At 33.4% G+C, this 21,694-nt stretch overlaps 4 protein-coding genes across 4 annotated transcripts; 1 reads left to right on the forward strand and 3 right to left on the reverse strand.

Annotated features, from left to right (window-relative positions):
- LOC104762898 (probable protein phosphatase 2C 80) lies at positions 1,083 to 3,257 on the forward strand. Its single transcript, XM_010486297.2, has 5 exons — positions 1,083 to 1,302; positions 1,508 to 2,019; positions 2,107 to 2,416; positions 2,521 to 2,670; positions 2,808 to 3,257. The coding sequence occupies exons 2-5, from the start codon at positions 1,508 to 1,510 to the stop codon at positions 3,093 to 3,095; spliced, it is 1,260 nt and encodes a 419-aa protein (XP_010484599.1). The 5' UTR covers positions 1,083 to 1,302; the 3' UTR covers positions 3,096 to 3,257.
- Positions 3,156 to 5,759, reverse strand: LOC104762897 (serine/threonine-protein kinase HT1-like). The gene is made up of 6 exons (XM_010486295.1): positions 5,424 to 5,759; positions 4,677 to 4,812; positions 4,380 to 4,575; positions 4,171 to 4,292; positions 3,934 to 4,089; positions 3,156 to 3,860 (listed from the first exon to the last, which is right to left on the reverse strand). The coding sequence occupies exons 1-6, from the start codon at positions 5,699 to 5,701 to the stop codon at positions 3,510 to 3,512; spliced, it is 1,239 nt and encodes a 412-aa protein (XP_010484597.1). The 5' UTR covers positions 5,702 to 5,759; the 3' UTR covers positions 3,156 to 3,509.
- On the reverse strand, positions 6,401 to 8,035 carry LOC104762899 (homeobox-leucine zipper protein ATHB-53-like). Its single transcript, XM_010486298.1, has 2 exons — positions 7,434 to 8,035; positions 6,401 to 6,772 (listed from the first exon to the last, which is right to left on the reverse strand). Exons 1-2 carry the CDS (start codon positions 7,902 to 7,904, stop codon positions 6,536 to 6,538), a joined length of 708 nt encoding a protein of 235 aa, XP_010484600.1. The 5' UTR covers positions 7,905 to 8,035; the 3' UTR covers positions 6,401 to 6,535.
- Positions 19,864 to 21,592, reverse strand: LOC104762900 (UDP-glycosyltransferase 72E3-like). Its single transcript, XM_019240264.1, has one exon. It carries the CDS (start codon positions 21,508 to 21,510, stop codon positions 20,065 to 20,067), a length of 1,446 nt encoding a protein of 481 aa, XP_019095809.1. The 5' UTR covers positions 21,511 to 21,592; the 3' UTR covers positions 19,864 to 20,064.

Consider the following 21,694-nt stretch of genomic DNA (forward strand, 5'->3'; position numbering starts at 1 on the left):
ATATATACTGATGGAATTATCATGACAATCCAACCCAAAAAAAGGCATTGTCTCTTATTTTCTTTTGGAGATTAGACATTACACCAAGATAATTCACCCACATCATATTATTTTTTGCCTGATTGAATCAACAATAGTGAGAAGATTGATTAATAGAGAAAGAAATCACTAGACTTCTCACTATTGTAAAGGATAATTAACATTTTGATAAATAAACGAATGATTTTTTTATAGGGATTTTTGTCAAATGTGATATATTTTTTAAAAAAAATTCCAAATGTGCCGCATTATGGCATAAAATGTTGTCCACAAAAATGAAAAAAATTGTCCACAATGGGCTGATTTACCGGCAAATCTCATCTTAACCGCAAAGTAGCTTCGAACTATTGGATAAATGAGACCGCCCAGCACGTTTCACCCTGTTGGATCACGAGAGGAGGAAGGATGTGGGGAGATCTGATTCTCCAGGTATCCATGGCGGTCAGAACAACTACGACACAAGCACGAGATATAGTCGAGAGTGACGGAAATAGAAACTGGGGCTAAAAGAGAACAAAACCTAAAGGGTTTAAATTGTTGACGAAAATGTTAAAATTGTCTTAAAAACTTAAAGTTATCCAACAAAGAGGTTAAAATTTTCCAAAAAAAAATAAAAATTTGTCTATCAAAAAATGTTAAAGTTGTCCACCAAATGCCTAAAATGTTGTCCACCAAACTAAGTTGTGTACTAATTGCCATCGGTATAGCACATTTGGGAAGACAAAAACAATTATGGCACATCTAGAAAGAAAAAACACTATTGATGACACATTTCATAGCTTTCTCCTTATACACCCAAAAAAGGAAAGGATGATTATTTGTGTACTGTATTTATTAAAATTAAAAATTGGTTTTGTAATCTGTGGGTAGGGTGGTGGGATTGTGAAATATTTGTTAATGGGCCAGAGATATTATAAGCCTGTTATGCTGAAGACTACTCAAGTCCACCAGCTTATTTCTAGTGGGCCTTAAATTGTTAAATCTACTTATCTTTTTCGATATGATGTCGAAAGACCAGCTCAAAGGTTTTTTTCTTCGACATCGAAAACTGAACATGAACAAAAACAAGACTTCGCAAGTGAAAATTCCGATTTTACCCTCATCGGCTAATGGATTTTACGGAGATGCTCGCAGCTGCAGGTAGGTAGCGGAAACTGGTGGAGATTTCTTTATATTCGTTTTGTCTCCTTTCGTCCTTCTCTTCTCTAACCTAATTCCGGCGAAAGAGTAGACGGACAAAATCCCTGAAGAGTGAATATTCCGGTAAAAGTCTTTTATCTTTTTCTCTTTTAAGTATTTGGATTCTGTTTTAATGGTTCGTTTACAGCCTTATGATTTTTGTGTGGTTTCGTTCAATTTTTTTTTTTTTTTTGGTAAAAACCTTTCCTTTTTTTGATTATAAGGTTAAAGATTCATAGTTGATTTCTGGGTATTTATCAAATTCAAGTTTTTGTTGTTGTTGAATTAGATGTCAGCGGCGACTGCTCTCTCAAGATTAAACCCTGTTTCTCAATTTGGGTTTCAAAGAATCGTAGCTGGTGGGAAGAGTAAAAGCTTTTTCTCCAATTCCGGTGAAAGGAGGAGATTGTTTTCTGACAGCTCTCGGCGTTTTCGACAAGCCATGGCTGCTTCTGGTTCTCTCCCAGTCTTTGGGGACGCTTGTTTGGATGATTTGGCTACAACTTGTTCAAATGGTTTAGATTTCACTAAGAAGCGTTCTAGTGGTGCTACTAGCTTCACTGTTAATTTTCCAGTAGCTAGCATGAGACTTGGGAAGAGAGAGGGACTGACGAGGAACCGATTGGTGTGTCACTATCCTGCCATTGATCCGCTCCAAAAGAACCGTGCACTCTTTGGGGAATTGTCAAAGAGTCTTCATACATCCTCCATTGCTTGTTTCTCAGTAGGACCTGCTCATGAGCTTTCTTCTCTTAATGGTGGTTCTCAAGACTCACCACCAACTACTACTACAGCTCTTAAGTAAGTGTCTTCTCACTTTGTCAAACATTTTGTTAGCAAGGAAAGAAAGAACGACTGATATATAGAAAGTTTTTGATTTTTGAGTAGGAGTCTAAGGCTAGTGTCGGGGTCATGTTATCTACCGCATCCTGAAAAGGAAGCAACTGGTGGAGAAGACGCTCACTTTATAAGCGATGAAGAACAAGCTATTGGAGTTGCAGATGGTGTTGGCGGTTGGGCAGAGGTTGGTGTTAACGCTGGACTGTTTTCGCGTGAGCTAATGTCTTATTCACTATCAGCCATTCAAGAACGACATAAAGGTTCTGCTATCGACCCGTTGATGGTGTTAGAGAAAGCACATTCTCAAACCAGAGCCAAAGGCTCTTCCACGGCTTGTATCATCGCTTTAACAGACAAGGTGAGTTAGTTAGCTCACATAGTTTTTTGCTGTTGCTTGTGGATGAACAAAAACCATATTTCTTGCTACTTTCTCTTGAAATGTGTTTGTACTTGTTTTGTAAGGGATTACACGCGATTAATCTCGGAGACAGTGGATTCACGGTGGTTAGAGAGGGGACCACGGTGTTTCAGTCTCCGGTTCAGCAGCATGGATTCAACTTCACTTATCAGTTAGAGAGTGGAAACAGTGCCGATGTCCCTAGCTCTGGTCAGGTCTGTTTCGAAGGCTTTACTACTCATCCTCATAAAGCCTTAATAAGACCATTTTTTTAGGACACGTTTCTGTTTTCGGCCTTGGTTTGGGTTATATGGATTGAACACACTCTAAAACTGGTGGGTATATGAATTAGGTATTCACGATTGATGTTGAGTCCGGAGATGTGATTGTGGCTGGAACGGATGGTATGTATGATAATCTATACAATGAAGAGATCACAGGAGTGGTGGTTAGTTCGGTCAGGGCCGGCTTAGACCCGAAAGCCACGGCTCAGAAGATTGCAGATTTGGCACGTCAGAGAGCTGTCGACAAAAAACGGCAGAGCCCTTTCGCAACTGCGGCTCAGGAGGCTGGCTACAGGTATTACGGAGGAAAGCTTGATGACATCACCGTCGTCGTTTCTTACATCACTTCACCTTAAGAGACCAAACTGATCTCTTCACTTTAAACGGTGGTATCCCGCCAAAATCGGACGATACTCTTTTTTTTTTTCCTTTTTTTGTTGTTTTTGTTTTTTAATTTTTGTAGCGGTATTAATTAAATCTCTCTACCTGATCATAAATTTATGTGTATTTTCACGGTATTCAAATTAGCACAATAGTGTTTATTTACTACGGTGAATACACACAAAAAAAAAATTATCAGAAAATTAGCTATTATATATACCGCATATTCTTCAATTTCAGACAATAACTTTTCTTTTTCAACAATTCTATTGAAGATTCAAATAACAAAAACCAAGAAGAACTAAAAACGAAACCTAACAAATGTCTCTTTCCTTTAACTCTATCGGGTCCGTATTGCTATACCTTTTTCTTTTGTTTACCAGTAGTTTCTACTTGCATTGCTTGGACATGCAGTTTTTGAAGATCATGAGAAAAGGAACGATCTTAGTCATCACTTTATGCGTCTTGTTCTTCAGCTTCTTTGTCTTGGTCATCTTTAATCCTTGGCAATCACAGACAACACGTTCTTGAACCAGACTGCTTGTTGAATCCTCGGTAGCTACATTGGGGTTGCTATTGGATGAAGTAGCATCAGTGTCTGAGCTTAAGCTTCTGAGCAAGTTTGTTAGTGAAACTGTAATCTCTTTAAACTCAGGACGAGCGTCAGGATCCTCTGCCCAGCACGATTGCAGGATAGAAACAACTCCCTCTGGAAGATTCTCCACACTTGGTCTTTGGTTCTGAAGAAATCAAAAAGACTTGATCAATTCATGTTCAAGTGATTTTTGACTTTAAGTTGTGGCTTATACTTACTTTGCTAGCAGCATAAGCAACTAATATGTTGTTTTTTCCTTTGAACGGGGTTTTGTTGGTAAGCAACTCCCAGAAAACAATGGCGAAACTGTATACATCCACCTTACGATCGTAATGTTTCTTTCCGCCAGTTTGAAGCGGCTCATAGCTGAATAACTGACAAACAAGAAAACAATATGTCAAACCAAGAAAAGATTTAAAACCTATTTTATGTATAAAGAAACTTGAAACACCGACCTCCGGAGCCATCCATCTGTAGGTACCAGCCTCACAGGTCATGAAACCTTTAGTCTCTTCTCTAGCAAGTCCGAAATCAGCCAACTTAACATGTTTCTGATCACCTGTTAAGAGCATATTACCTATACAGAAACCAATCTTACTCAGTTCACAAATCTTTATTCCTCTTATGATATCCCATATTTGACTAAAAAAATGAATCAATTTACTTGGCTTCAAATCACGGTGAATGATGCCATTTGCATTCAAGAACTCCATTCCCCGAGCAATATCCAAGGCAAAGCTAATCGACAGCTTGAGATCAAGAGGCTTTGGACGAGTAGTCAACATAAACTTCTGAAGAGTATTGCCTTCCATGAGTTCAGTAATTATCATCAACTTTGGTTCTATGCAGGCCCCAATAAACTGTGATAATAAAATAAAATAAAATAAAAAAGGATCTCAGCTATGAGATAACGCTAACATATGAAAACAATCAAATATCCTTAGGCTCTCTCCCATGTTACCTGCACAATGTTCTCATGTTTAATCCTGGAGAGCAGCAAAACCTCTCTTTGAAACTTCTTCTTCAGCTCGAAGCTTACAGCAGATGTTCTTTTAGGTTGGAATATCTTCACTGAGACAGGGAAAATTCTCCTGAACCTATAATCACCAATAGAGAAATACTCTTCAACCCATATGCTAATTAAAAAATCAGTAACAACTATGCCGCGATACACATATTACTCATTCAAAAAACGTTCATAAAGCACATACTAAGCCCTATTATATATGTAAACAGGTTGAGGTTCCTCTGTAACATTTTATCCTTTATATTCCGAAAAGTTTGAGGCATTATGTAGAAAAAAGACTAGAGCATAAACACTTCCTCCAACCTTTTGAGGTAGATTTAATCGAATTCTGAAAGAAACCTAAGAGTGACAAAAACCCTTGTTCATTCAGCATTGTCGCATGTTAACTCAAAATCACCATGAAAGATTCCCAAATTTCAAGTTTAAAAACCAAAATTGAAACTTTAAATTCACCTATAAACCCTGAAACCTTATATATGTCTTCTTCGAATAGGTTTACGGCTCGAAATTAATTTTTGAAGAATTGAACAATTATCAAAACCCTAAAACGATGAATAGCAAACAAATACCAAAATCAAGAAAGGAAAAAAAAACAAAACAAAAAAATCGCAATTTTGCAATAAAAAAAAAAAAAAAAAAAAACCCAGAGAAAGCAGAAACTTAGGGAATTGAGAAACCCACAAGCCTTTGTAGACGATTGAAGATGAACCTTCGCCGATTACTTCCCCAATAGATACGTCTTCGACATCTAAAAGCAAGTCTGTGCTTATACCGAAAGCGAATTGATCGTTGGACTCCAGGTTTGAGTCGTCGTCTTCTTCGTCGTCGTCGTCCGATTCAAACGACTTGAAACCATGTGAGGACATCAGAAACGGGTAATTCGGATGAAGCGTCTTATCCGTAGGAATCATCGTTGGTTCCTCCATTGACGGAGCTCGTTGATACCCGCGAGGCCCCATTCCTTAAGTGAGCGATGAAGACGACGACGACGACGCAGAGAGAGTAATTGTGTATAGTAGTGTGAGGAGGATGCTGAGGTATTTATATAAGCCGAAACGTTTGGGGTGTTTCTGTAAACTCTATAAAACTATATGGGCTTTTCTGAAAAAGTAGTATATTTCAAAAAGGGGACTCTATGTGGAAACGGGAGGGAAAAGAAGAGAAGACTATATAATATAGTAATATACGTCTACGGTGTTATCTAAATTCAAACACATTTAATTTTCTTAATCTGTAAAATCCGTGTTGTTATTTTTATAACTTATAGATTAAGATTGTTGACTAATAAAATCTTATAAAGGAAAGATTAATAAATTTGGATAATTTAATACGAGTCTCGTGGATTTTATTCTGCTCATAATTCATTAATTTTGGTTATTATATTCTCCATTTTTTATCAAGAACTTTATTTACCTGGTTGAGAAAAGGGAAGCTTATCTATTCAGGATTTTTATATAGATAAATGAAAGACCTATATAAGTAATGAAATCAGGGGTTTCTGTTTCAGGATATGAAAACAAAATTGCTAACTATATATCTACGTTTTCATAATTATATATGGGATATATATATATATAGGCTCTGCATATATAAGGACATTATATATTAATCAAGATTTACGTATATATAATGAAACTAGAGAAAAATAATGAAAAAAAAAACAGTACTATATTGAAATAAACATTGATAAAGCCACATTTACAACAGTTTAAACCAACATCTATATCTACATTAGTTATATAACATAACTTTGCATCGATACAAATCCAAATATATTTTAGTTTATGATAAAATCATACGTACAAACCATCCCAATACTCCATGCTTTGTAAATAATTGTTGTCTAACATATAAAATGGGATATTGTTGTAATTAGTCTCCGGGGCAAGCTCGAAATCAAATTGTGCATCGTTGTTGGCTTCGACAGAAAGCGATGAACTCGAACTGTTGGTTGGCATTTCTTCAAGCCGTTCCGAGAGTTTTCGAATTTCATTTTGAGCTTCACTTAATTGCTCTGACAGTTTTAATACCTACAAACAAAATTCAGTACATGTATCTAGTTTAGTACCAATGTTAACCATTTACTGAATGAAGTATAAAACTGTAATTTGGTACAACCTCAAACCAGATCTAAGACATAATTTTCCTGACAAAGTAACTATCTTCCTCAAATAGTATTTACGTTAAGCCAAAAAACAAGGATATTTTTCTGGCATGTCAGCCCAAAAAATGCAGAGAAGGGTTCAAACGTGGCACTGACTGAGTGGCTAAATGGGCTATCATGAGCCCAACTGAGATTGTACGGACGGAATTAGTTTTTTCCTAAATGGTGGATAAGAATGAGATGACGAAATAAGTGGAGTGGTCCCAATCGCATTGTCTATAAATTCGCTATAATAAATTAGAGGAAGCCTCACAAGTCTTGTAGCTATTTATTTTTTTAAAAGAAAATTTACTGGTTACAATATTTGATTCAGGCCTGATTTGATTTAACTACATTTCACATGTGTAATAAATATTGAGAAATATAATTAACGCATAACAACTAGTTATCAATTACTTATCCGTATTTCAAATAATCGAAAACCTGAAAATTATTCACCTTTACTATACTAATCTAACATGAAATTCGCCAAAATATGTATCACTTAATTTGTCGGTTGTGTTATGAAAAGATAATAAAAGTTGTACCTGAGACTCGAGCTGACATTGGCGGAGGACGACGGCGTCGTGGTGGTTCTTGAGTTTGGCGTACTCTTCCTCGAGTTTCTTGTTCTTCCACCGTGCACGGCGGTTTTGGAACCAAACAGCCACCTGTCTCGGGTCAAGACCCAACTCTCCGGCGATCTTCTCCTTCCTCCCCGACTCTAGCTTGTGCTCGTTTCCGAAGCTATATTCGAGCATGTTCACTTGCTCATCGGTCAACTTCCTCTTCCTCAAAATCCCTCCGATCTCCGCCACGTCTCCTTCGTTGGTGGCTGATGAACCTTTGCTTCTCCTCTTCCTCCGCCGCTTCACGGGTTTTGATCCTTCGCCGCCTGATGATGATCCATCGATCTGGTTGACGATGATGCACTGTGAAGTTTGTGTCCGGGTCGTGTAGGGGTACACTTGAGAGCCTAGCGCCATTTGATCCTCCTCCATTAACCTACCATGATCCATTTTTCTCTCTCTCTCTCTCTCTCTCTCTCTCTCTCTCTCTCTCTCTCGTTTTTTTCAGACAAGAGTTGCTGTTTCTCTCTGACTGTGTTTAAAGGTGAGTGATGCAATAGGATATATGACTTTGGTGAGGTAGAGAGTCCTCTGAGATGCTTTTTATAAGCTGGACGACTGTGACCTTATTCTTTGGGTTGTATTTCCCTCTATTTACGCTTTTGCCATTTATTATTTTTCTCTCATGACAGTAAATTGAATAAAAGAATCATTGTGTCTGGTATGCATATGCTAAATAAGATGTGTATTATATATGTGCAGTACTTATACGGTTATATTTCTTATAGATATTACTTATTTTTTAGTACGTAGCACATGTACAACAAAAAATTGTAAGAAATGAAGGAACATTTTGTTTCACTTTATTCAAATTAGAAAATAATCTATCCAAATTAAATATATGTACTTGTTTGTTTATTAAGGCAAGGCATATATATGATGGAAACGTTTAGATGTTCAAAAGTTTAATTTACACTTTTAATAAGAACAAGTGAACAAGTGTACGTTGTTTATAATTACAAAATTTTAAGAGCTTCATGTAACCAAAACTATATATCATCGCATTCCATTAGAACTTGCGGTTTTGGTATTAGATAAATAAAGTAATTAAGCATTAAAAATAAATAAATTAGATGGGTGACAATTGTGGACAAGAGACGTGGTGTGGATCCCGAAGACGACTAAATTTTGGAGTAAGTAGTAAACAAGCGATCCGATCATCTGTGGATAACTATTGGGTATATATGCTTAACTAATACTATTTTTTCAAACTAGTATATGCAGAAGCTGTCTCTGTCTCTAGTTATTTTAGTTTTTACTGTTAAGTAGTCAATTTTATAGGTTTTTTTTTTCTTTGTTTTCGGAGCTCGAGACCACTCATTTCTCCCTTTCAAAAGCAGTGTGCTCCTCCTTTTCCCATCTTTCCTATTAGTTATTATTTTACGCTAGTGACTAGGAGTCTATAAGCACGAATCTTCCCGAGTTTTCTTTCTTTGTATATTCAAACATTGTCCTCTATATATTTTGTCTTCTTCAACAGTATTATACAATATCCCATCATGCGATTACTTGAACATTGCCTTTTTTATTTTGTATGTATACGTTATACGAAACATTTTAAACACTTCTTTTGTATCATGATACACTATACACCATCATGTAACAGGTTAACGAAATCTCTTCGGCCATACACTATCATGTAATATGTATAAACGAGAACGATACCTAATCCACAATCATGTTCCCGCGCGAGACTACAATTCATCAAGTACAGGTTTACGAAAACAAGACGACTTATGTACCATCGACCGACGTTGAAGGTTTGTGAGACTAAGGTCATATTTTGTTAATTTTAAATTTTGGCTAATTAAATATATATCTTATGATTGTTATCCTTGAGCTTATGTAATATCTTGAAGGAGGAAAGTTAAGGTTCCAAGTCGAGACATGACAACGGGGAGAGTAAAGATTGGCCATAAGCAGCATATATTGGTGTGGTGGAATTAAGATTGACCATAAGAAGCACAAACATAAAATTGCTTTCATGCCTTCAATCGTACCAAAAAACCTAAAATTAACTAAAATGTTTTAGTACATTCAGGCCATAAATGGTGTGGTGATATGTTGCACGGATATAATAATTATCCACTTTTAAATATTTGCTTTTAACACTTCGAATGATAATTAAATTTTAAAACAAAATTCGGAAAATATGTATAAGTTAAAATAATAGTGATCGTGGTGTGCTGTGCCGACTGCTTATCTGTGACATAGCATGTGTTCAACTCATTTTCTTGGCTATTTTTGTGCAAGTGCGGTATTTTTTCATTTTCTTACTAAAACATATATGTATTCCAAATTTATGTGCACGAAGGCGTGAAAGGCGTTTATGTCTTTGCTGCTTCTGGCCAATCTTTATTTAATACTAATATAAGTAACCATTTAAATTTTGTGTCATAACCATATATATGTATATTTCTTGTGTTATAACCATATATTTTTCGTCTTTCTTATGTACTATTCGTTATAGCCTTCAAGCCTTAAGTAAGTTTATATTAAAAAAAAAAAAAACGCAGAACTCTTAGTAGACGGGAGGTTTCTAGTACCATATATGCCTAAATGCCTTGCTTCTTATCTGAAAGGTGTTCAAACCTAGATGATATAAAGTAGGATAAAAATATGTTGGAAAGAAAAAAATATATACAGAATTGAAATGACTGAGAGCATTTTCATCCCATATACTTGATAGAGGGTCAGAAAAATAAAAAAAAAATAAAAAATGAGAAAAAGGTGGAGAGATAAAAAAAATAGTGTTTCTGCCCAAATCAAATAAGACACTGGGTCTCCTGCTATCTTCTTTTCATTGGTTAGATAAATTAAAAAATAATTAAATAATTAAATTAAATTAAAATATTATTAATTCATTCTTTTGACACCCAAATGGATGTATGACCGGTGGGATTGCCCTGAGGGTTTAAAGTAGTCTCTGTCATGGAAAAACAAAATATAGTAATCTACACTTTCATCTTAGAAAACGGTCACTTGATTTCAAAGAAGAAAAAAGTTAATAGAGTGGCTTTTTTAGGTGAGTAAAAGAATAGAGTAATGTATAGGCAACATGGGAAGGTATATAAATAAAGTAATTTTACATGGAAAAATTGTATTCCGACATTGAGTGACGGCTATGCACGTGATGTTCACGTGATCTTCAAATATCAACGAGGATAAAATTCAACTTATCTACTGGTACGTTCGTTCATTGCAAGTTAAAAAACAAAACAAAAAGGCAGAAAGATAATAATTTGGAATCAAAGTGTCTGATTGTTTCACGTAACTCTATATAAATATATATAATTGTAAAACGATCAGAAAACGACTTGAAGGTAAGAAGAGATATTGATGCTAGTTAGTTAGACGAAATGGATTAGCAGATTAAAAATCAATGTGAAAAGAAGCTCTCACATAAATGTATATATTAACTTCTTTTTTTTTTTGAACAACCAAATGTATATATTAACAGAAGTTTTAATTTATCGGGAAATTAAAACGTGATAATTCGTGATCCAATCAAAACAAGAAAACGATCAAAGCTTTTGTAGTTGTGATATATATGTCCCCCCATTGGCTTTCCGATCCTCGGTATTGGAGGAAGACACATCATACAACTAACATAAAATTAAAGTTATTTCATATGCAAAATTAGAAATGGTGGTGTGTCTCAGGCCATCATTTTGTCTCTTCTAAAGTCGCATCCTCAAAATATATGATAGACTTAGTGCAGTTTTACTTTTACATATATCTCAACCCAAACTCGAACGTATTTCTAAAACTTGCTTCCGTACGTGAAAGAACCGGGTACTTTGCTGTTTCCGTATACTAATACAATGGTAATTAAGGATGAAACACAAGATAATCAATCAATAGTAGTATCCGTAAAGAATCGAAACTTCATTAACGTGAATATAAATATGTGTATCAAGGACTGTAAATTTATTTCGGAATTTTTAAAAAGAAATTAAACAAAAAAAGAAAGAAAAAATAATGACGAAAAAGAAAAAGAAAAAAAAAAGAATAATGACGAAAGAAGGAAAGTGGTGACAAAGACAAGTTCCACGCAAGTGAATTGAGGTCAGTCACATGGGAATGCTTTCTAATTCTGGTTACGTGTCGACTCCCTCTTATTCCTTTTTCTTTGGACCACACTTCTCCGTCCGCCACGTGTTTTCATACCTTCCCCTCTTTCTCCGGGCCTCTCTTCAGTCTTTCCCATCAGATTCCCATTTGACTAATTTACCGTTGATACATTTTCTTTTTTTAGTGAAAATAATCCGAATCTGTTTATTTTCTTTTAATATTTATAAAAAGTTAAGTTATTAATTACAAATGTTTCTGGTTATTTTGATGATATTATCCTTTCTTCTATCTTTAATAAAAACTAAATTTACACCAAGTAGTATGCATATGTGTGTAAAAAATACAAATCAATTTAAAGAGCGTTTACAAGGAATTAACTTACATACTTAGCTCTCTTTTTTTTTTTTTTTTTATGGAAGGACTTTTGTTAAATTATTGTAGACTAATGAGTTCTGAAGTCTTTAAACTGCTGTGTTAATACCAGCCGTTTAAAGAGATAGTAGACTTTTTATCTCTCAATTCATCAACAATTCAACATCCATAAAGTTTAATTCAAAGTTTCAAACCAATAGGCACTTACTTACCATTGATTGATTATGATTTGTTTTCTTTTTCGTGATGGAATTTTTGGTAAATCTTCTTAGCTATATATATCATATATATAGTTTTTTCTTTTTTGGAACCCTCCGGTTGGTATGCCAGTATCACGATATCTGAAGAACGTAAGGTTGGTGATTATTGTTCTTTAGCCTTTCCACCGTCTGATTTCAGTATGTTCCTCTTTCTTTTTTTTTTTTTCTTTTTTTTTTTTTTTTTAAGTATGTTCCTTTTGTATATATATATAACATGTTAATTTAAAAAAAAAAAACATAAACGATGTCTGGAAATATTTTTCAATTGAGAAATTCCAGTATTCTCTTATCTATGTTAGATGAGAAATGCCTTCTACATTATTGTCGTCACACCAAAATTAAAAAGCAGAGACATTCACCAACTTTAATTTGTAAAATTGTATTATCTTAATGTCTTAACCATGAAGCGAGATGTACGTAGTCTTATATATATAGACTTTTAAGCCGATAGATGTGGATAATTTAAGTTCGTATAGTGACATGTGCAACTAAAATAATTTTAACATTAAACGTATATATGGTCCTATGCGAACAATATATATGCATAAGAATTTGGAGTTTGCGTAGGTTTGTTTACTACTGTCTTAATATCTTCTATATTAACATTTTCACAGCAACTTTAACAAAGAATGTTTGGAGTTGAGAACTATTTATAAGTATGTCACTAGCCTTAAATATTAAATATTAATTTGGTAATTAGTTTACATAATATTAAGATTCGATTTTCTGAAACAAACTTTTCCCCCTTAACTCAATTTCCAAAAAAACATGCTTAATAGATAATCAATTAATTACTAAAAAATCAGCCAAGATATTCAATCTCAAAACATTAATTTCGGATTATTTTCCCCCTATAATATATGTTAACAATCAAATTAAAAAATCAAATTTAAATACCAAAAGATATCATATCCCTACCATATTCCTTAAAAACAGATTACCGTGATTTACTCCCTAATTAATTACTAAATCTGACTTTTTATGTCTTGAAAGGTTTGTTTTCTCAACCTAATGTTTACCCTATAAATATTATACACCTAAACCCCGATTATATATATCAGCAATCAGAATTATACATAAAACCCTTAAACACTCTTTCGTTCATGATTTTTAGATCATCAACATATGTTGAGTCGTGAATTTATCTCCAAATCTTGAAAATCTTTATAAGAAAAAAGATAATGATGGAGAAACAATGAAAGGGTTATTATACATTTTTTTGGTTAAAGAGCACTCAATTTTTTTGTAGTATCATATACTTGGAATTTTAGAATATAGTTATTATTATTATTTTTTTTTGTAATGGTTTTCATTTCAGTTCTCAAATATGAGGTTTCTTATATAGTTAAGTCATTATTGTTTATTTTACTTTATCAAAAAAAATTATTTTTTATTTTATGTTTAATTCTTTTAGTTTCACAAATTGTTTGGTTTGTATAAAATATATATTCATAAACATGAGCAAGATGAATCAAAACAAAAATAGAGAAATCTTAGTTTTCATTTTTTATACTTTTGTTTTTGTTTTTCTTAATTCATGCAAATTATATTGGATTTATTTTATATTTTTGATAATAACTATAACTCTTTATCTATATGAAAAAAACATTTTATTTTTTTTTTGACAATAATAAACATCTCTAATAAAAAAAATCAGTAATTACACTTAAAATATTTTATGGTTATAATTTCTTATTTTCCTTATTAGACGATTTATAACAAAAGATAGTTAATGTGATAGCTACAATACCAAAATTGAAGCAAAATGATAACATGATTATCAATATAATTATTTTAGAGAATCTAATTATTTTAAGAAAACTCTATAAAATTCTAATTTGTTTCCTATAATACTCAATTCAGATTTTTTGGCTTTTATTATGGTAGCCTCATTGTATGCCTGATTGGTAAATTTTAGCCAGATGGTCATACTTAAAAAAAGTTATATTAATTAAAGAAAATATAGTAATTTTGAAAAGATAATTCTTTATATGGAATAACTTTATATAATTCAGATTGTTTGTATATTTTTCACTAATATTTTTAAGACAGTAAAGTTATTTTCTGTAACTTATATTTGGGAAAATCTTTTTAAGTCTTACAAAATCAATCACAATAAACAACATTAACTATATTTACATGCACAATCAAATATTCTCTCATTTAGTTATATAAAATAATTGTCCACGGGTCCTTTACTAGGTTTTGAAATTTATACATTGTATAATATTTATCTATGTATTCTTTTGGTATATTTATCTATTGCACATATTATTATCCAACTAAAATTATACAATCAAAATAATTATGAATACTCAAACCAACACAAAAATTACAATCAAACTAAAATGATGGAATCTAAATATTAATTAAAACAAACTAAAATAAACTAAAACAAACTCAAAAAAATATATTATATTTTTATTTATTATTAAAAAATAATTATTTCGCGGTGTACCGCGGGTTAAAATCTAGTGGAACTGAAAACAAAACAAAAAACAAAAGTGGTAATTAATGTGAGATGGGGATTCAAACCTAAGCACCAATGTCAACCTCTAGTTTGAAAGTAACGATAATATCAATACACTCGTCCATTAGGGTTTATACCACTTTACATAATATGTGAAAGAAGATGCGAATATGGCACAGGATAGATTCTTTTTCTCGTATGCTTTTGAGTTGGGACTTACGATTTATTTGTCCTTGTTAACAGTATAATAATGTTCTTTTCAATAAACTAATCCGGATTAATTATCAGTAAAGCAAAATGATTAAAAGAATTAAATGTCATGTTTATCCCAACATCGGCCTTCCTTGTTTCCCGTACTTCCAACTCTCCTAGTGCTTTGCGTAACAGATAGATAATTGGGTAGAAAGATTCCATACGTTTTTTGCTTACTTTAATAATTAATCAAAAGTTAATCTATCAAATTAATCAACAAATTCGTACTCTAGCTATCGTATTATATTCCGACTGGGCTGGCGACTGATTGATTAATTAGCAATAACTAATAAACTGAATTAGTAAGAGCTAGTCTTTATACTCTTTACTACTGCAGGCATCCTAAATCCAAGATACACGATGTAAGAGATTCTATCCAGTGCCAGCTTAGATAGGGGAGAAAAGGAGCGACCGTCCTAGGTTTATAGATTAAGGAGACAAATAATGTAAGACTAAGAGGTACAAAAAAATAAATAATGCAAGATAAAGAGTACAAAAAAGAAATAATGTAAGATAAATGGCAGAAAAAAATAATGTAAGATAAAAGAGGCAAAAACAAAATTTGTAACACAAAAATAATTCATTAAAATATGTTTTAACGATTTATTTTTATGAGTCAATAACCAAAAAAACTCTTTATCTTCTATAATTATCTCAACTTACTCCAACGTAGAATGAAAATAAATTTTTATAATCTTATCAAGTGTTTATATATTATCAAAATGAAATCCATATTTTTTTAACATATAACAAAGGTTAAAAAAAAATTGGTCTTTCATTCAAAAAAAAATGCCCAGGCCCCTAAAAACCTTGAGCCGACACTGATTCTATCCGAAATTCTATCCTAAACATTTGGAAATGCAAACATAAGTATAGCTGGACTAAGTTTCGTACAACTAGACTTTAGATTAGATCCAAATCCTGATTAATTTGAACACTTTATTTTTTTCTTTAATCTGAACATCCATATATATATATCCAAGTTTTGCGTAGAACTATATAAACACACCTTTTTAATGAATCCATCCAAGTTTAAAAAAAATAATATATATATATATATACAGTAAATATCAAATCAACTAATCAGGTACATTTTCGGATCCGTCCATATTGTTCGATTGGTCAAATTGTTTTTTTTGACAGCTGTTAGTATTGGTTAAATAGCAATGTCATATATCAAAATTTTCAAAGATATAATAAAGTAGGAAACTGCATGAAAAATGTCACTAGCTAATTCATACCAGTTCTAATGACCCCTAAGTTACGCCACGATTTAGGGTGTTGTTTAGTGATTAATTAATTAACTCCCAGTGTAGATTTCTCGGAAACCCAGTGGGTGCTATTTTGGACTGATTTGGTTAAAATCATCAAAGCAATTACCGAGCCTAGTTAAAAAAATCGACGCTAACAAAACTCACTGCAAATATATTATATTATTCGGATCTATAGGGGGACGAACGACGGGTTTTTCTGATATATATACTACATTACTACTAGTAGATAAATCCTAAAGTTGAATATATAAATGACAGTCGTTTTCGTTAAGACTTCTAAAAATGATACTACAGAATGTTGTATCTGTATATATATACTACACAGCATAATTTGTTATAATTATTAACAATAATTTATCTCTAATGGAAACTCAACTTTTTTCGGAAAACGTTGTCGATTGCCGTAAAGCTAAAAGCTAGTAAGTAGTAACACCACCAAGGCTAATTAAAGGGCTCTATACTTTGTTGGTTATTAAGATACTAATAAGTAAAAAGATTCTAAGTATAAACTTGGATGAAAATTATAGTATAAACATTCATGATTCATCACTAGAGATATAATAAAGAAAAAGAACCGTACTAAAATTTGATAGGTCACGTGGATCCTCATCATCCGCTTGTATATACATTACTTCGAGCTGTATTCTCGTGCAAAATTACAAAACATGGTACATGGACCAACTTTAAGCACATGACAACAACTGGTGTTAATCATAAATTCATAAAACGATCGTATTAAATTGTTATCAGTGACAAATTACTTTACTTAGCGATAATCTAAAACCAAGTGTCGTGCTGTGGCGGCAACATTTTCGTCTCTAGGTAACACAAAAATAAAAATCATGTCGGAATAAAATTAAGCTGTCTTACATCCAACAACACTGGAGTGGGCTTCATTTGAATTCTCCGGGTATTTCTTTTTGTTTGATAATATTATTGGTCCGTTTCCGATAATAGTAGCACTTAGCACATGCTGATCAATTTTTTTATATCGCGTAACAGATAAGTATAACGATTAGTGTTTTTCATAATTCAAAAAGTTTTTTTTATAAAAATTAATGGACACTTGTTGTTTCAATTCAGCTCAACGCTTCTTTCATTTAACCGTAGCAAATCACACAGCTGGTTTGGTGATCTCTCATATGCGGAACAGAACTGAACCAAACTACATTAGTCATTCGACTGAAATGTAAAGACCCGCGAGAACTATCTCTCTCGCAAAAATTCTGAGATAAGAAGAGGTGATGACATCATGAAGATTAGGTTAAAAGAACTGGCTATGCGCTGTTGGGTTATTTAAGCCGCTTGTAATAATGTCCTGTGTTTTGATAAATTTACATCCGGTTATCTATATTTAGGACTCACTTGACTATTATCGAGATATTTGACAAAATGATACATTTTTCAAACACAATTAGAAATAAGATACATTCACTATTTATAATTAGAAAAAACTAGTTTTATCACTATTTTTCAGTTTTTTTTGCTATTAAGCAATCTTCTTAATTACATTTATGCTACTGTACTTTTCTTTTTCTATTCATTTCTTGATTTTTTTTAAAATAATTGTTAATGTAATTTTTTTTAGAGAAAACTTTTTAAATACAAAAAAATCTATATTTTTTTCTTTAAAATTTGATATAAATTTTGTTTAATAATTTTTAAATATATTATATATAGCTTTTGTATCCGTACACATTATTAAGAATACTGATGTGTGTACACATTATTAAAATTACAGATGTCTCTACACATTATTAAGTGTACAAATGTAATTTTTACAAAATCATTGCAGTACAAACATTTATACAGACATCTAGAACCCAAAGAATTAAACAAATTACATTTATACACTTAATAATGTGTACAGACATTTGTACAATTAATAATATGTACACACATTTGTACTCTTAATAATGCGTAGCTTTTAGTAATATTCTTCCCTCCCTTGGATCCCACTCAAAATTCTATCTCACAACACCCTATTTTCTCTATTATAAATAGTATACGTATGTTTTTGACAATTAAGTTTCAAAAACGTACTAAAATGGTAACAAACCCACTATTATTTAGTTTAAGCCGGTTATAATAATACCCTGTCGTTAGCTAGTTAATTATATGAGCTCAGAATTTGGGCCGTTTTGTAAAGAGAATAATATAGTAAGCCCATTAATTTAGGTATTACAAAAAAACATGAAATAATATGGATGCATGCAGGAACAGCTCTCTCACTCTCTCTATGTAGGAAAAAATCATAAATTCCTTCAGGCCAAAAACTTTAAGAAGAAAATAAGACTTTTTCATAATTGTTATTAGTTTCTTACATAAATATAATTAATTATTGAATTCAAAATTTTAAATGAAAACGATGTAAATATAATCAAACACTATTTCTTATGACTGTCAAATCTTTCTAATATAGTTTTCATAATTACAGAAACTAGAAATCTAAGGATCATATATCTATATATATATTTATATATAAAACTATATGTAACATAAGTTAATTAGTTTGATCTAACTTAGTCAGTGCAAAAATTAAACCACGCAATATTGTCCTATCATTTAGTAATTTTCCACCTTTTATTTTGGATATAAAGTCTCGAATAATCACAAATAATCATCATAGCAAGAAATATATATGATAAAAATGGCATCTGACATTAAATAAATAAAAAAACTCCTAAATTTGGCTATATATATCGTGGACAGTATGGCATAATATGTGAGTCTGGTATATGCATGTTATTGTTCCTAATTATGAAATGTTTGGAATCTGTCATCATAATAAATTATATGTTTTTTTTTTATTTGATTCGTTATATGTGCTTCCAGTGTAACAGAAAAGGCAGGGGGTAGAGGAAATGTCACGTCCAGTCGATGTAGCCTTCTTGTTTCTTATGGTTTGGTGCTCCAATAAAAAGCAATTATCGTTAGCTATTTAGATTAAATACCGAATAAGATATGACAAACCACCGTTCTTTTGGGAAATTTTATTATTGGTTTATGATTTTATCTAGAAGGTCAGCTAGATGTGACTTAAGCATATGACTAGTCAGATTAGAACATCGTTGTCGACTTGATTGTTAAATTGTGAAGACTAATTAAAAGTAACAAGTTAATCATCTAAACGTCGTTTTCTTCTTCTTTTTTTTTTTTTCTTTTATATATAGCGAGAAGAATCATTCTTTATCTTTGCCCTGAATCGGTCTCTCAACCGATTAAACCCATATCATGTTTTGGGCGATCAGTAGGATTAAGTCTTGTATTCGAACATCGGTAACAAAAGAAGACTAATTATTCACATGTCTTGTAAGTTATAACATAGTTTTACACTTTTACTGTTGTCTCATCTATTCGAAAAAGTGAAACGTAACAGTGGTTGTATATTACAATATGTTTTTTTTCTTTCACAACAACACCGTTTTTTTAATATTACAATGGAAAATTAGCTGAGAAATATCAAAACTAGAAACATCCTTACAACAACCGATTATTCTGTTACAGTGTANTTAAGTCTTGTATTCGAACATCGGTAACAAAAGAAGACTAATTCACATGTCTTGTAAGTTATAACATAGTTTTACTGTTGTCTCATCTATTCGAAAAACTGAAACGTAACAGTGGTTTTTAATTATTAATATTACAAGATGTTTTTTTTTTTTTTCTTTCACAACAACACCGTCTTTTTTAATATTACAATGGAAAATTAGCTGAGAAATATCAAAACTAGAAACATCCTTACATTACAACAACCGATTATTCTATTACAATGTAAAAAAAAACACTAATTAGGAAACGACATGTAAATTCAACCACTAAAAAGAGCTAGAAAACATTGACCAATTCTACGCACCACGTGCCAAGTCCCCGATACGTTCCAAAAACTGTTGACACTCCTTCGTAACTCTGCAAAGCGACTTGTGCGCTGAACCACTACCGTCAAAGCTCGACGACATCTCTGCCGTGTCTCTCAACTTTTTCACTTTCATTCTCATCTCCTCACCTTCCTTCTCAGCCATAACCTTCCTCACCAACACTTCAATCTTCGACCTAGAAATCGCCTCCTCTGAATCATCCACTCTGACGGCGACACCTAGTTCGTCGCTGAGCAACGCCGCATTCATATTCTGCTCGGCGAAAAGCGGCCATGCGATCATCGGAACGCCACCAACGACGCTTTCCAACGTGGAGCTCCAACCACAGTGGGTTAAAAACCCACCAACGGCCCGATGGGCCAGGACTTCAGCTTGCGGTGCCCATGATGGGATCACGAAACCTCTATCACAAGTACGAGTCACGAACCCTTCTGGTAGATACTCTGGCGTGTTGTCTTTGGTTCCACCGCCGTTAGCCGAGAAATACTCGCTGCACGAAGAGCCGTCAACCGGTGGTCGAACCACCCATACGAACCGCTGCTGGCTCTGCTCGAGTCCCCACGCCAATTCGGTTAACTGGTTAGCGGTAAGAGAACCACCACTTCCGAATGAGATATAAAGAACCGATTCATCCGCTTGTTTGTTTAACCAGTCAAAAACCGGATGTTCGTTCTTTGATGATTGTACCGGTCTGCATAACGGACCGACCGGATAAACCGGTACACGAGCGACCCGGCCCAAAAGCTTTGGGTCTTGAAGAGATTTCAATGATTTGGGCTCCATCTCTTCCCATGTATTCACCAAAATACCATCAGCCTTTGGGTAAGCCAGACAGTGACGAACCAAATCCCGGTACACCGGTTCGTCCGGAACCAGATATGCATCCAAAGTATCTTTAAATCTAACCGGTTCACACCCCGGTACAGGGAGCGGGTTTCTTTGCACTGTGTGGTTTTCTTTGATATCTTTGTCCAAAGTTGGATAATATATGGAAACACCGAGATAACGCGCGTTGGAAGCGATAAACACATAAGTCAACATGTTTAGTTCCGCTCCGAGACATAACGCATCTGTGCCGAACAAGTCGATGATCAGAGCCGTTGGCTTTTGATGCATGGCATCGATCTTTGATCGGAGGGCTGGAACGGCCTCACGCATAATGACCCCTATCTTGGTCACCACGTGGTCTTCCGGGTCCACTAAACCAGAAATGTTCGGCGAAGGAAGAGCGACGATGTCCACGCCGGTTGAGTGTAGGAACTTTGACTGAGCGGAGGCTGCGTCGGTTTCAAGGACGAAGACGGTGACATGGAAGCCGTGGTTAGCGGAGAGACGGTTAGCTAGCTCGATCACCGGCATGACGTGGCCCATTCCGGGACTGGAAAACATGGCGGCATGTGGTTTTGTGATATGCATCACTACTCCTTCAGTTGGCTGGCTACTTGTTTAAATTTCGAGAGATTTGTTTTTGTTATTCTTTTTGTTGTTGATGGATGGGTTTCTATGGTCATTGCATATGCGTTACTTACTAATTTATAGTCATATTCTATCACTATTTGTAGATTAAATAATTGATATTGACCATACATTTATTGTAGTC

The sequence above is a fragment of the Camelina sativa genome, chromosome 18 (genome assembly GCF_000633955.1).
Source record: "Camelina sativa cultivar DH55 chromosome 18, Cs, whole genome shotgun sequence".
In the NCBI taxonomy this organism is placed as follows: domain Eukaryota; kingdom Viridiplantae; phylum Streptophyta; class Magnoliopsida; order Brassicales; family Brassicaceae; genus Camelina; species Camelina sativa.

What these genes read in the sequence shown, in the direction of transcription:
- LOC104762898 (XM_010486297.2), top strand. Translation starts at nt 1,508, where the DNA reads ATGTCAGCGGCGACTGCTCTCTCAAGATTAAACCCTGTTTCTCAATTT. An exon ending in TCATCGCTTTAACAGACAAG is followed by an intron (nt 2,417 to 2,520) that starts GTGAGTTAGTTA and finishes TTGTTTTGTAAG; the next exon opens with GGATTACACGCGATTAATCT. An exon ending in ATGTCCCTAGCTCTGGTCAG is followed by an intron (nt 2,671 to 2,807) that starts GTCTGTTTCGAA and finishes TATATGAATTAG; the next exon opens with GTATTCACGATTGATGTTGA.
- LOC104762899 (XM_010486298.1), bottom strand. Translation starts at nt 7,904, where the DNA reads ATGGATCATGGTAGGTTAATGGAGGAGGATCAAATGGCGCTAGGCTCT. An exon ending in AATGTCAGCTCGAGTCTCAG is followed by an intron (nt 6,773 to 7,433) that starts GTACAACTTTTA and finishes TTTTGTTTGTAG; the next exon opens with GTATTAAAACTGTCAGAGCA.
- LOC104762900 (XM_019240264.1), bottom strand. Translation starts at nt 21,510, where the DNA reads ATGCATATCACAAAACCACATGCCGCCATGTTTTCCAGTCCCGGAATG.
- LOC104762897 (XM_010486295.1), bottom strand. Translation starts at nt 5,701, where the DNA reads ATGGGGCCTCGCGGGTATCAACGAGCTCCGTCAATGGAGGAACCAACG. An exon ending in AACATGAGAACATTGTGCAG is followed by an intron (nt 4,576 to 4,676) that starts GTAACATGGGAG and finishes TTATTATCACAG; the next exon opens with TTTATTGGGGCCTGCATAGA. An exon ending in TCACCGTGATTTGAAGCCAA is followed by an intron (nt 4,293 to 4,379) that starts GTAAATTGATTC and finishes GTTTCTGTATAG; the next exon opens with GTAATATGCTCTTAACAGGT.